The 15,697-nt window shown below is 42.0% G+C and overlaps 1 protein-coding gene across 1 annotated transcript in view; it reads left to right on the forward strand.

Annotated features, from left to right (window-relative positions):
* The first annotated feature begins 12,877 nt into the window (after positions 1-12,877).
* The window catches only part of ALK (ALK receptor tyrosine kinase), a 1,019,362-nt gene continuing 1,016,542 nt past the window's right edge, over positions 12,878-15,697 (forward strand). Inside the window, 2 exon segments of the mRNA XM_020983767.2 lie at positions 12,878-13,643; positions 13,645-13,934. Of these exon segments, the coding sequence (XP_020839426.1) occupies positions 13,189-13,643; positions 13,645-13,934 (745 nt within the window). The 5' untranslated portion in view covers positions 12,878-13,188.

Consider the following 15,697-nt stretch of genomic DNA (forward strand, 5'->3'; position numbering starts at 1 on the left):
AAAGTTGTCTTGAATAATCAAAATTTCAGGCATAGTGATTTATAAGGGTGCATCTTATACAGACCATTGGACCTGTGAATAGATTGATGTCAAAGTTCATTCCAACAATGGTGATTGTATCACAACCCATCTATGTCTAACTGTCTTTTACAGCTCATGTCCATGTCCTCTCATACATTCACCCTGAAGACCTTACTTTTGTTCTCTGGACATTCTGAAGACACCAGTGGAAAATATAGGTTTATCCATTGGTTATCCCTCATTCTTACTACTTGACCAAGATCTTTTTTAGCCATACATTATATATACTTGATTCACAGAGAGATCATTACATACATACAGACTGTAACATGTATATGTATGTATGTATGTGTGTATGTATGTATGTATGTATGTATGTATGTATGTATATAGAACTAGATCCTCTCTGCAAGTTTGATCATGTCATTCTCATACTCAGTAAACTCTGGTGACTCTGTATTACCTCTAGAATCAAACACAAACTCTCTGTTTGGAATTCAAAGCCCTTCACAGCCTGGCTCCAACCCACCTTTCCAGTCCTACACATTATGTCCCTTCATGCACTCCTAAGTAGGGTTGATGTAGCCTTCTTGCTACTCCTTACACATGACACTCCATACCCTGCTCCTGGGACTCTGCATAGGCTATTCCCTCATGCCTGGAAATGCTTTGTCTTTTCACCTCCATCTGTAAGAATCCATTGTTTCCTTCAAAGCTTAGTTCAAGCACCACCTTCTATATGAAGCCTTTCCTAATCTCCCACCCCCACCAGTTGTTGGCCTTCTTCTAATTACCTTGTATTTATTGTGTATATATCATATACATATATAGATGTATATCTATATAATACATAGTGATATGTGTGTGTATATATGATCTAAATATACATTGATATATTTATGTATAAATTTATAGTGTATATATACATGTTTATGTGTATATATACATACATATATATACACACATACAGATAACTTACACAAGGCAAGTGCTCACACAGATGTCAGAAGAAGTGATACAAGGACATTCTGAAAGTCTCTCTGAAGATCTTCAGAATCAGTTGTGTGACCTGGGAGACACTGGCAAAGGACTGCCCAGCATAGTATGTTTGCCAGAGTCACATAGCTAGTAAGTGTCAAGTGTTTTGGTCTGAGGCCACATTTGAACTCAGGTCCCCTTGACTTCAGGGGTCAGTGCTCTATCCACTGCACCACCTAACTGCCTCCAGCATAGTATGTCTGAATCAAAGAAGGTGCTGTGCTCTATGAGCAAAGTAGAATTGCAGTAGCTCAAAAGAAACGTAATATGTACAAATTTAGAGACATCTCCACTCCAAATGTTCATACAGAATGTTCATGCCTGACCTGTGGTAGAGTCTTCCAAGCTTGTATTAGTCTGATCAGCTACAGTAGGATGCACTGTACCTTGACCCCAGTGCAATGATGTCATTTCGGTCCTCTTCGAGAATAAAGAACAACCAACAGACATATACATATATACACATATACATATACCAATACATATATGTGTATATATAAGTGTGTGCGTGTGTGTGTGTGTGTGTGTATATATGTATATGTATACATGTGCATGTGTGTATGGTCTTGCCCTTAGTATGTAAGCTACTTGAGGGTAGAGGCTATCTCATTTTTGTCTTGTTCTCCTCTGTCAAGCCAAATCAAGACACATAAACACAGTGTTTGGCATGCAGTAGGCACTTATTACATGCTTATTGATTGGCTGGCCGTACCACAGTGAAACACCTTCAGTTAAGGATCTGATGATGCACCATATGGGGAGCAGCTTAGATAAATTTGGAGAGGGTCATCATCACCAGCTTGGCCAAAGCATGATGAATTGGGGAGCCATCACAAATCTCCTTGTCTAAGGCATAGTTTGTTTACAGTCCACATTGGTGGTGGGAGTACCCACACTAATGAAATCACAGATGTAATAGTGAGGTAAGACTAGATATAAAGTCTAGCATTATGCATATTACAGAACATCTTTTTTAGAGATCTTATATTTTGAATATCTCTGTCTAGTCACTTGTATCTATACTATTTCTGGTCTGTGTGTCACCAGAGCTCCTAAAATAACTCACTTTTAGATAGCCCTTTGAGGTCTGCAAAGAACTCTCTTAACAACTAATTCTGTGAGATAGGAAGTACACGCATTTATGTCCTCATTTTATAGATGAGAAAACAGACCGAGAGGTTACGTGTGGTTTTTTTTTAAATTCTCATAAACAATCAATATTTGGAGCCAAGACTCTAAGTCTAGCAGTCTTTTCTATTATACCAAACGGGCAACCAGTGTCTAACTTTTTTATATCAGTCTCATCTTATTCCTAGTCCAAAATGGGGTTGCTTGACCACTTAAAGAAGCAATATACCTTATATACTTATGTAAGCTGTGGTCAATCCCACTACATTATTTGGCTCCAAAGTTTTATCATAACAAGTGATGACACTGAGCACCTGGCTCAAATGTGAGACAAGCACAAACCCACTAAGACAGGATGCTTTGCCAACAGCCCAGGGCTATTTGCAGTACTGACCTGCCAGGATGAGGGAAACCCTGACCTGGCCAGAAAATCCATGGACTCCTGGCAGGTAATAACAAGAATAATAATTCACATTTACTTAACAATGAAAAGATTTGCCAAGCACTTGGTTCACAACAACCCTGTGAGATAGGTTGTTCAAATACTATACCCATTTTATAGATGAGAAAACCTGTGTGCAGAATGATCTGTTAGGTTTGAACAGCTAGGAATTATTAGAGTCAGGGCTTGGATTCAGGTCTTTTTTCCCCTGAGCACCCCCAAGACTAATGCTCGTACTGCTGCACCCTGACAAATGTCTGCCAGGCTGTAGCAGCCAATTTGGAAGAACAATAACATTTCTGGTAGAGTCTTAGAATCCTATTGCTATAAAAAAAGTCCCACATGTTGGGAATGGGATGGGAATTATAGTCAGCTGTGAGTTTCTGTCCTTTGGGTGGTGTGATTGCAGGACTATATCCCTAGAAAGGAGATTCCAGGAAAAGACAGGAATGCCCAGGCACCACTTAGTAGGGTATCCTGGAGTCAGAAAGACTCATCTTTCTGAGTTCAAATTTGGCCTCAGACACTTACTAGCTGTGTGACCCTGGGCAAGTCACTTAACCTCTATCTACCTTAGTTTCCTCATCTATAGAATGGGAATAATAATAACACCGACTTCACAGGGTAGTTGTGAGGATCCAATGAGATAATATTTATTAAGTAATTAGCAGTATCTGGAAAATAGTAAGCACTATAGAAATATTAGTTATAATAACAATAATAACAATAAGTGTTACAATACTAATTATGGTATTAACAATAAAATAATTGCTATTGTTGTTGTTTTTATCGTTATTATAAGGATCTATGTGTTTTCTGTGTTTCCCAAAGAAGAGATTTGCTTTAAAGGGGTCTTCTTATCAGTATCTTCCTGTTCTGTAGCAAAGCAGTATAATAAAGTATAATAAAAATAACATGAGGTTTAATATTGGAAGACATTAACTCGTTTCCAGCCTTACTGTCACTTACTACCTGTGTGACCTTGGGCATATCACTTAACTACTCTCTCCTTTAAAAAAACAAACAAAAAGCCCCCCAGAAAAACCCAACAACAACAACTAAATGTATTATTTAACATTCTTTTATTTTTTAAGTTGAATTCCAAATTTTCTCCTTCCCTCCTCCCCCTCCCCTGCCCACTTAGAAGGAAAGCAATATAATAGATAGTTATACATGTGAAATAATGCAAAGCATATTTCTATACTAGACATATCACAAAAAGCAAGAAAAAGAAAGAAAGAAAGCAAAAAATCATACCTTAGTTTTGCAGTCAGAGTTCATCAGTTCTGTCTGGAGGTGGGTAGCATTTTTCATCATGAGTCCCTGGGAATTGTCTTAGATCATTATGTTGATCAGAGCTGCTTAATCTTTCACAGTTAGTTGATCATTATTACGGCATTGCTGTTGCTATCCATAATGATCTCTCAGTTCTTCTTACTTCACTTTGCATCAGTTCATGTGGGTCTTCCCATGTTTTTCTGAAACCACCCTCCTCCTCATTTCTTATAGCACAACAATACTCCATCATAATCATATGCCATATCTTGTTCAGCTGTTTACCAGTTGATAAGCATCTCCTCAATGTCCAATTATTTGCCACCACTAAAAAAGCTTCTGTAAATATTCTTGTACATATAAGTCTTTTCCTCTTCCATTAATGTCTTTGAGGTATAGACTTAGTAGAGGTATTGTTGGGTCAAAAGATATGCACAGTTTTATAGTCCTTTGGGCATTGTTCCAAATTGTTCCCCCAAATGGTTGGACCAGTCAACTCCACTAACAATTCATTATTGTGCCTATTTTCCATCTAGGTGTGATGTAGTACCTTGGAGCTGTCTTAATTTGCATTTCTCTGATCATTAGTGATTTAGAGCATTTTTCATGTGACTACAGATAGCTTTGATTTCTTCTCTTGAACATTGGATGTTCATATTTTGTGACATTTATCAATTGGGAAATGGCTCTTATTTTTATGAATTTTATCATCCCCCTCTCCTGCTTTCTCCTATCACCATCCCCTCCTATTTCCCTGTTGGGTAAGATAGATTCTCTCTCTCTCTCTCTCTCTTCTCTCTCTCTCTCTCTCTCTCTCTCTCTCCCCCCCCTCCCTCCACATTATATATACATATATACATATGTATATATACATTATATACATGTATATGTATACATTGTGTATGTGTGTGTGTATATACATATATTATATTCTTCCCCTTTTTAACCAATTCTAATAAGAGTGAGGTTCAAACATTGCCTGGTACCTCCCCTTCCCCATTTCCCCTCCACTGTAAAAGCTTTTCCTTATGCATCTCTTTTATGTGAGAAAATTTTCCCCATTCTATCTTCCCCTTCCCCTTCTCCCAATGTATTCCTCTTTGTCACCACTTAATTTTTTTAGATCACCCCAACACAATCGATTGACATCCATAGCCTCTATGTAGACCCCTAATTACCCTAATAATGATAAAGATTTTAGGAGTTATGTGTATGATCTTCCCATATAGTAAATAGTTTAATATTATTGACTCCCTTTTGATTTATTTTTCATGTTTACTTTTTTATGCTTCTCTTGAGTCCTGTGTTTGCCTTCCAGAATATCATATTCTAAACCCTTGGCTCCTATAATATGGACTCTACTAAATTTGTGTGATCCTGACTGTGGCTCCATGTCACGTAAAACTTCCTTTTTGAACTCTCCAAAAGTGGAATGGGCTACCTTGAGAGAAGGGGGTTCCCTGTCACTGGAGGCCTTTGAGCAGAGACCGGACAACTACTTGTTGGATATATTATAGTAGGGATCCCTTTGGCAAATGAACTGGACTAGGTAGCGGAATGAGGTTACATCCAAGTCTGAACTTCTATGATTAGGTATCCTAATGTTTGGCAAGAAAGAGGTTATATGTATGCATCTATGTATGTGTCAGTTTAGGCCAAAACTCATATAGAATGAGGCATAAGTTGGGAGAATGGCAAAGTCTGATTAGCTGGGGGGAGATGGCAAGAAAATGGCAGCTGTGTTCTGAGCTCTGACATCTCATCTGGATTCAAGTCCCACTCTGGACACATACTTTCTTTTGACCTTGCTTAAGTAACAACATCTCAGTGCCTCAGACAACTCCCTAAAACTATTGTACCTAATCCTGTCCATGCTGTAAGATACAATGTTCTTGATACCTGCTTGAGAAAGGGTCAGAAGGAGGATTGTGTTCCAAGGCAGTGAATCCTAGCATTCTTGGAGCTAAGTGCTTTCCTAGCAGTCTTCTGTGGGTGACTGGTATCTCCCTCTGCTATTATATGGGAGTGAGGAGAGAGTGGTTGTATAGGAGCTGAGATGAGTATATATATGTGGGTATGGTAGATTTTCTATGGTTATTCGTTCTTATTCAAGTGTATGATTCAGCAGATAATTATGAAATTCCTACACTGTGCAAGGTGAGCTCGGTATAATGGATAGAGAGAAGACTTTGGTATCAGGGAAACCTGGGTATAAGTCCTGCCTCTGACACATTGCCTGTGGAACTCTGGGAAAATCACTTAACCTTTTTATGTGCTAGGAAACTAAGGTGAATAAGTTGCAGAATATTTGCAGATTTACATTAACAGAGAGAGTTAAGTCAAGTAGAAATTAAACCTATAAAATAATGGGTCCAACCTCCTCACCCCCTGCCCCACCTTGCTCCATGTGGCTCAGTGGATGGAAAGCTGGGTCTGGAGTCAGGAAGATCTGAGAGTTGGCCTGACACTAGCTGTGTGACCCTGGGTGAGTCATTTAACCCTGTTTCCCTCAGTTTCCTTATCTGTAAAATGAGTTGGAGAAGGAAATGGCAAACTTCTACTGTTATCTTTGCCAAAAACCATCCCCCAAAAAAGTGTTACAAAGGGTCAGATGTGACTGAAATGACTAAACAATAACAAGAGGGTCTAGAACAAGAAATTAATCAATATGAGTTCGTTAAGGCTCTACAATGTGCAAGGCACTGTGCTAGGTCCTAGGAATAGGAAGATAAAAACAAAGTAGTCCCTGCCCTCAAGGATCTTACATTCTGTGACAATGAAACAATATGTACATATATAAATATATACAAAATAAGTACAAGGCAATTTTTGGAGTGGTCTCTAAGGAAGCTAGGGATTCTAAGAAGAAGAGGTAAGGATTATGGGGTATATATATGTATATATATAATGTGGATTATAAAATATGTATTATATGAAATGGAGGATAGATATGGATTTTAATATGTATATACAAATATGCTTATGTATATGGATTGTAGGGCGTATATATGGATTGCAAAATAGATAGGATTGTAGAATGTATTATGAGATTGTAAGGTATGTTTTGTATGTGTAGATTATAGAATATATATTTATATAAACTCTATATGGATTGTAGGATGCATATGTTTATAGGATATATGAATTATGGGATTTATGCATATATATAGATAGATTGTAAGAGATTTATGTGTGTGTGTATATATATATATACATATATGGATTATAGGATATATGAATTACAGATTATATATCCATCCATGGATGTATCTATTATATGATGTATACATAATACATATATGTGTGAGTATATGTGTATATATGTGTGTGTATATCTATCTATCTATCTATCTATCTGTCTATCTATATATGCATATATATGTATGTATATATATATATATATATATATATATATATTATATATATATATATAGAGAGAGAGAGAGAGAGAGAGAGAGAGAGAGAGAGAGAGAGAAATAGATAGGCCTTCTGTCCAAGGGGGTTAGAGGCACAGAGGCCTTCTGGTTCAAGCTCCTCATTTTGTAGATGAGAAAACTGTAGCCAGAAAGGAATATGTTTTAGGCATGGCAGGAAACCTCTGCAAAAGCAGAGAGGGAGGTGATGCAGCATTTTAGGGATTTTTTTTTTGTAATAAGAGACCACTTTCACCTGGGAGCAGAGTAAGGGAATATCAATTCTTTTAGCCTTTAAATATACCTATTTAAAGCTATTGTGAGTGGTGTAGCACCTTCTCTGGAGCTAGCTCCCAAAGAATTGTTGCTGGCACTGAGGGCCTGGTCCTTGCAGGACAGGGTGGCTGACTGCTACTCCTTTCAGGGTTCAAGAGAGAACCCTGAGGGGCTAATGTTACTGTTGCTTATTAGCCTCCAGCAGAGTGTTTCATTGTTAGCTAATAGTCTCAATTAGTTTTTAGTCAACAGAATTTATTCATGTGACATAGTAAGAATAATTCATAAGTAACTATCCTCACAAACACAGGGCACACTCTCTCCCTGGCACACATGAGGATTCTGGGAATTAGGTCTCATACCTAAAATATAAAAGCATCGAAGTATATACGTAAAGGGCATATGTGGCAAAGGGGTATCTTGAGAATCCTAAAAGTAGGAATCTTTTCCCTGTTCTCCTGAAATTCACCTTCCGTGTAGCTCTCTGCTGGTCTTGGAGTATTGGTGTCTTTCTTGAGTCCATATCTGTCATTCTCTTTGGTGGTGTGAGAGTCCGCTTTCCCTAAAGTTGCTTCCTCCTTTTATTATCACTCCATATCTCTCTGTGTCTATGCTTGTTTTGCATGTGTCTCACTATATCTTCTAGATAGGCCTAGATCCTGGACAATATTTCAGTTTCACATCCTTTCTAGGTCTTATTGCCAGCTGCCTACCCCCATCCCATCTCCTATTTTCTACGTTTCAAGTACAAAACTCCCCTCCCTGGTCCTGTCTCTCCCATGTGTTGTCTTTCCCTTTTAGAATGTAACCTCCTGGAGGGTAGGGATTATTGTTTTAATGGGCCTGGCACATAGTAACAACTTAATAAATACTTTTTAAAAAATTACTCCTTCTCTGTTCCTGTGCTGTTGTCACGTTATCACAGAAAGGTATCCATGGAGTAGAGAGAGAAAGACTCATTTTCCTCTGAGTAACTCCCTGGCTTGACTCCACCTGGAATCGTCAACTTGGGAGCTGAAATCTTTGACCTCTGGGCTGGACAAGCAACTGCTGACCTTCCTCTGTTATGTAAAACTCCCAGAAGCTGGTTGGCTTGTTTGGTTAGCCAATCAAGCTTTTACCTTTCTGGTCTGATCAGAGAGGTTCACTCTTCCCAGACAATCTTGTTTACACATATGCCAGTGATTGATTGATTCTGTAACTAAATGGAAGAGGCATTTTCACCTGTTAAAAGTACCTGGCGTAGAATATTTTGTTAATTGGGGGGGGTAGAACTATACCCCTTGTATTGACATTTTGGTTTTCCTCCGCTCCCCTCCCCTCCTCTCCCCTCCCTTCCTCTCCCCTCTCCTTTCCTTTCCTTTCTCTTCTCCCCAGCCACAGGTTAAAATGTACCTTGGGTGAGTAGTGACTCCAGTCACATTAACATTACCTACGACTGTCACTCATCCTCTGAAAGGGTAAGTTCATTTTCTTGGAGATGAAGACCTGATGTTGCTTTCTTGCCTCTCTTTATTACTTGGTTTGGGCCCTGTCTTCATTCTCTTCATTCATTTCCTCAGTTGTCAAGAACAGGGGTTCAGGAGTGAGAAAATAGATCTACCCTCTCCCATTCCTCTCCTCAAAAGGCAAGTAAATGTCCTTTGATCTGGTCCCTAGGGGGAAGAGATAATTATATTTTCCTGCCTGGGGAGGAGGTGGAGCCCAAGAAGGTTAATTAAACATTAGATGATAATTTGAACCAAATACATTGTCCAGATCAGAAGCCCTTTTTTGTGTTAGACTCCTGGGAATCTGGTGAAGCTTGTGGATCCCCTATCTGAATGTTGTTAAATGCATAAAATAAAATAAGATTACAAAACATTTAAAAAGTCATTAAAATGTGTTTCTAAAACTGAGTTCACAGACCTCAGGTTAAGACCCCTGGTCTAGATACTTTGACCTACATGGAGTAGGCCAAATATATATTATTAGTTGTTCACAGACTAGAATGCCATGATAAAATAGACCAGAGCATGCAGGGGCTGAGTGAAGGATCAAGTCTCTGCAGCCCCCTAGTGGTCACGTATTGTAGATGATGTTTAGTCCCTGAGATCCATCCCAAGAATATTAATGTGTTTGGATTCCAAGCATCTTCATCCTCAGGGTGGTGCTCCTAGGTAGAGTGCTGACACCTATGAACAAATAACCTTTAAGAATAAGTCTAAATGGATTCAGGAACAGGGAAGACATACATTCTATCCTCTTACTTTCCAAAGACAGAGTTTTTCTTCCATCTGCTATTTGCTCTAGAAAAATAAAAGATGACTGGTGGGGCAGAGAAGATTGTTCTGTTTTGTTGGCATAGTTGGTCAAGATCTGGACATGGAGCCTGAAGATCTGGGTTTCAAACCCTGTGTGATACTGGGCAAGTTAATTGGCCTCTCTGGGCCTCAATTTTCTCATCAGTAAAATCTGTGATCCATTTTGTTCTGTTTAAAACAGCAACAACCTTCACAATCCCTCTTCTCCCTCAGGATAAGGGCTTCCTCTTTCTAGTCAATTTTCAGCCCTTTCTTCTCCTCCTTGCCTAACCTTTTCTCTAATATCCCCTCTCCCCCATTAGACTAACAAAGTAAGTATGGCCAGTCTGAAATCCTGGGAGAGAGTGCCTAATTTAATCGTGAGCTACCAATTAGAGGTAACCCAAGCCAATTCCTCTTATGGTATCTTCTGCCTTCTTTTATCATAAAGGCAGCTGTTAGTCAGAAGATGGTCAAGGGATTTGTTTGAATAAATGAATGTGTTCTTTCCTCCATTCCTTGCTTCCTCCCTCATTTTTGAAAATAATTAATATTGTTCTACTTTCTGCTGGGGAGAAGAAAGGTTGAAGGGGTAGGGATGGGAAGGGAGTAGTAAGAAGTTCCATTTTGCATATGAGTGAATTGAAGTAGAAATATCTAAACTGCCTCATCCCAAGAGCCAAATTAAAATAGTGGCAGATAGATTCAGTTCCTAACTTAAATTTTAGTTATCTACTGGCTTTCTTTACACTTTACTTCAGTCTTGAAAAGATCCACTCCAGAACAAAATTCAGTGTGAGGCAAAGACAGAAGAATGATGACCCTCATTTATTTTAAGGTTGTTTAGAACAGGTTGATTTTTTTTAAGTGGGCTGATTAAATTTTGGTGCTGAAGGACAATAGTGCCTTGATTTATGTTGTTAAGTGATTATCTAGGCTATTGTACTTTATTTTCAGTTTGTTGTGTGTGTTCATATACTTTTTTTTAAGTGTGAAGCTAAACTTTTATTATCCAGATGGAAAAGGAAATAGAGAAACATTTTTCCAGGGAGAGTCCTGTGAAAAGGATACGAATCTAGGGCCTATTGCCTCCAGAGAAGGAAATCCTGGAGAAATATTTTCCTTGGGAAATCGGGTCGGTGAGCTCAACTGTAGTTTCTTTTTTTTTTTCCTTTTTAGGGAATTGGGGTTATGTGACTTGCCCAGGGTCACACAGCTAGTAAGTGTCAAGTGTTTGGTCTGACTCAGATTTGAACTCAAGTCCTCTTGACTTCAGAGCGGTGCACCACCGAGCTGCCCCCTGGTGAGCTCAACTGTAAACCCAAACTAGACAATTAATGAGTATTTGATATTTCCAAACAGAGTGGTGATGGTTGGAAGATTTTAGCAGAGTAATAACTTTTTCTGGATCATAAATTTATTTATACTGTCAACTTTATAATATTCCAAATTCAAAAACAGAGATCATCTTGTCCAATTCCCTCACTTTCATACCTAAGGAAATCGTGGCTCAGAGGAGGAGCATCTTCTGTCTCCAAATCTAATATTGTTTCCTCCCCTCACCCCCTCCACGCAGAGATCCGCTTACGTCTGGGCACACGCTGGGTCCCCAGAAATAAGGAGACCAGGAGGATCCGTTAAAATGATGAACGAGTCCCATACAGATCCTGCTTTGGGCTTGCAAGTCAGAAATCTCATCATTGACAATTCCTGCAGCCTCCGCACTGTTTTTATTCAAGAACTCGCTTCGTTTAGTCTGATCCACCTAATCTCTCAATGCATAATTAGGGAGAGTGCCTGATTGTGCATTCCACTTCGAGTGTTCTCATTTGCTTAAAACATTGAATCTGACTATTCACACATCAGTGAAATAGAGCAGAGAAGGAGGCTGGGGATTGGGGGGCGGGGGGCAAGGGTGTACTGGGAGGGCCTGCAGCTTTTCTCAATGAAAGTGTTCTCTACCGCCCAGTCCTGGATTTGCTTTGCATATCATCTGTCCTAGCCACCTTATTGGCTGATGGGAACCCGGCCCGGGCGTGACGCTAGCTCTCCGTTGCGTGCCTGGGTTGTGGCGGGCAGTTGGAGCCTGTCGGACCCCCGCCCCTCCAGCTTTCTCCCGCCCCCTTTCTCCCTGCTCCCGCTCACAGCCATCTGCAAGTGGCTGTCGGAACAGGCAGATGCGATCCAGCAGCTCCCAGGGGCGGCAGCGGTAGGGGCAGGAGGGAGCAGCTGCCACCTTCTGCACCGCCGCATCTCGCGGAGCCTCGGAGCAGTGAGACGCCTCCTGGATGTCCGCAGCAATCTGTGGGGTGGTGGTTGGCCTGGGGAGTGGGTAAGAAAAGCTGGTGGGGGGAGAGAAGAGGAAGCAAAGCGGTGTATTTCGGGTTCCCAGGCGCCGAATGCCTTCAGCTCTCTGCATTCAGTGGTCGCTGCATTCGTTCCTGGAAACTCCGAGAAGCCCAACAGATCTGGTAGAACCAGGAAGAAGGGGAAAACTTAGTGGGTAAAGGCAGAATGCAAGGGCTAAGAAGCCTTAGCTCGGCTTTGTAAGCTGAAGCGCTCGCTCGGGAGCAACCAGCCGGAGCCTGGAAGTTCTCCTGCCGGGACAGCCCCAAGGGCTGCGTGATGCGACGGAGGATAAAAAGGGGTTGACAGAAAAAAAAAAGTAGCCCCCTCCGATTCCCTCACTCAGTCTTTCCTCCTGCTTCCCGAAGCCAGTTCCCTGAGTGGTCGGATAAGCGAACGAGAGAAGCCCAAAGGAGAACATAGGAGGTTCGCCAGATAGAAGGAACCTCCCCCCTAAGACCTACCAGTCTCTGGATTGAAAGTTGCAAAGAATTCAAGGGGATCAGGGAAGCGAAAATTGCCTCCGCGTCCCCTCTCTACTCTCCCCCAAGCCCTTTTTTCTCTTTCCGTGCTGCTGCTAGAGGTTTCGAGCAGAAGCCCTGCTGTTGTAGGAGAGGAGCTCTCCGTGGAGGAGAGAGGTGAAGGGGTCCCAGCTGGCGAGTTCAAAGCATCAGGACGGATTTCAATACTCCTTTCTGCGCTCACGCCCCCGCCCTTCCCCTAAAAGCTCTCCCTCAGCTTGTGACCGCATCCTTGGTAGGGGCATCAAAAGCATCCACGAGTGACTGAGCTCTCAGAGTTCCAGCAGAAGGAGAACGCCACGGATCTCAGCGACTGCTCTAAGCCCTGTCCTAGTGCAGGGGGTGGTTTTTGGAGGGTGGGCAGGTGAAAAGCGCCAGAGAATCCAGTGATAAGTATTTGGCTGCCCTTTCCCCCCCTTCCTGCCTTCCTCTCACTCCGGGACAGAATGGGAGCACCCAGAATGTTCCCATCGGCGGTGCTGCCACCTCTGCTGTTAGTATTGCTGGTTACAATCCCTCGGTCACTGAGCTTGGACCCTTTTGGCTTCTCCGCTGGCAGTTCCCCAACGACGGAGCAACCCCAGACCCAACAGCAGCAGCCCGGACAGCAGCAGCCTCAGCAGCAACGCGAGCCACTTAGCTACTCCCGGCTCCAGAGGAAGAGCCTGGCTGTGGACTTCATTGTGCCCTCTCTATTCAGGATCTATGCCCGGGACCTGCTACTGTTGCTTCCATCGGTACCGGGTACCAGCCTACCCGAGGCGCGCAGTTCTCTGGCGCTGGACTGCTCGCCCCTGCTGCTGCTGCTTCTGAGGCGTCAGGGTGCCACCAGGACTGCTGCTCTGCCCCACCTACCACCCGGAGGACGAGTACTGTCCAAGGTTCTGAAGGGTGGCTCTGTGAAAGCTCCGCAGGGCCAAGCAGCTGGTGCTGGAAGTGGGCGAGGAGGCGATCCTGGAGGGCTGCACGGGCACCTCCACTAGTCCTCCGGAGCAGGCGGCTGTGGCCACGGCAGGAATGCTAGAGTTCAACCTCACAGAGATGTTCAGTTGGTGGGTTCGCCACGGCGAAGGGCGGCTGCGGATCCGCCTGATGCCGGAGAAGAAGGACTCTTTGCCAGGCAGAGAAGTAAGACTGTCTGCAGCAATAAGAGCCTCCCAGCCTCGTCTACTTTTCCAAATCATAAGGAAGGGTAAGCTGCCCCCGTATGCATGTTGTACCACTTTATTTTTGCTTTTATTCTGATTTGTGGTTGATACTCCCCCCTGCCCCCCAAAAAAATTCCAAACCCAGAGCATTTAGTTCTTAACCGGCTTTCTTCCCTTTACTTCCTAAGCTCGAATCCCCAGCCAGAACTTCTTTCCTTTACTCCTCTTGAAGGTGACAACTCCCTGGGAACCTTCCCCTGTGGCACAAAGGCTTGTAGAAAAGTTTCTTACTTTCGGGAACTAGTGAAATATTGCAACAGTCTTTCAGTGTGGGACACACTGGGTTGGAGCTATAACTGCGAACCTCTTCGGTTCTCCCTCAGCCCCTAGTGGAGAGTAGAAATGATCCTTTTCCCTTAAGGATAGAGACTTAATCCTCATTGTCAAAGGCACACTTAGAACCTGTCCTTGGTCTCTTCTTCAAGCATCCACCTTCTAACTATAAGCCATTCTGCTCCCCATACCACATACCAGTGATATAGAAAACGCTTTCAATTTTCTCAGGGAAGCAGTTGCTATTTAAGGTATCTTCCTCCTCTTAAATACACAAGTGACATAGTGGGATCTGTCTTACCTCTATGAATTTATCCTCTTTCCTCCTTGTGATTAATTTCTGATCCCCCCCCCAACTTCCCAGAGCCCTTCTAAGGACCTCATAGGAGTTAGGGAACAGCAAAAAAGATGGGAATTGGGAAGGATGATTGCTCTTCTTGAGTTGTGGGGTAGGGAAAAGGATTAGCTCCCCTGTCATTTCCTCTTGCTCTTGTCCTCCTTTTCCCCAATTTCTTAACATAGCCATCTGCAGCAACACTCAATGGCATAAGCTGGCAAGCCTCAAGGCTGCAGATTTCTCTGCTGGGGAGTCCTGCAATGCTGACATTCTTTTATCTACTAACCAATTTTATTCACAGTTATACTTCGAGGGGAGATGATCCACCTTCTTGTCTTTCTCAGTATCATTTCACTAGAACAGCAAGTGGATTTGTCTGGGCATTGTGTAAGTTTGAATAAAATGAAATATACAAAGGAAAATAAACAAGCCATTAACATCATCTTTAAGAAGCCTATGCTAATTCAATTGAGCAAATCTAGCTTCTTTTGATCATCTACATCTTCAGGACTAAATGAAATTCAAATGCTTTGCTGGTTTAAAAATGCTCTATTAATTGAGCTGAAGGCATAGAGGAAAAAAGACCTATTGTGTAGCAACAAGTATGCTCAGATTACCCCTCCCCCATTCTCCCAATCTCTCTCTCTCTCTCTCTCTCTCTCTCTCTCTCTCTCTCTCTCTCTCTCTCTCTCTCACACACACACACACACACACACACACACACACACACACACACACACTCTACATCCAGAACAGCAGGCAAATTTAGAAGCTGGGGTTATCAAATAAATACTTTCTTGTCACTACACAGAAAAGCAGTCTTAGCATGCCCCTCTCCTGGAGAAAACAGTTTGGATGCATATTTCAGCTTGAGTGCTCTGGGCACTGGGGCTTAGTGTAGCTTCTTTGTTATCTGATGTTGAGCTCATCCTAGGTGGGGGTGGTGTAGCATGGGATTGGGGAGAGGGTTAGGGTTTGAGAAGTAAGGCTAGGCTATACCTTTTCTGGCAACAGGAGGGAACGTATGGGAGAAATGATCTTCTTACCCTTGATACTTTCATAATGAAATGCTCGACTTAATTTTTGTTGTTATTGCTGCTGTTATTTATTATTATGAAGTGCATTTGTTTACTTAAT

The sequence above is a fragment of the Phascolarctos cinereus genome, unplaced genomic scaffold (assembly GCF_003287225.1).
Source record: "Phascolarctos cinereus isolate Bilbo 61053 unplaced genomic scaffold, phaCin_HiC Scaffold_2;HRSCAF=192, whole genome shotgun sequence".
Lineage (NCBI taxonomy): Eukaryota > Metazoa > Chordata > Mammalia > Diprotodontia > Phascolarctidae > Phascolarctos > Phascolarctos cinereus.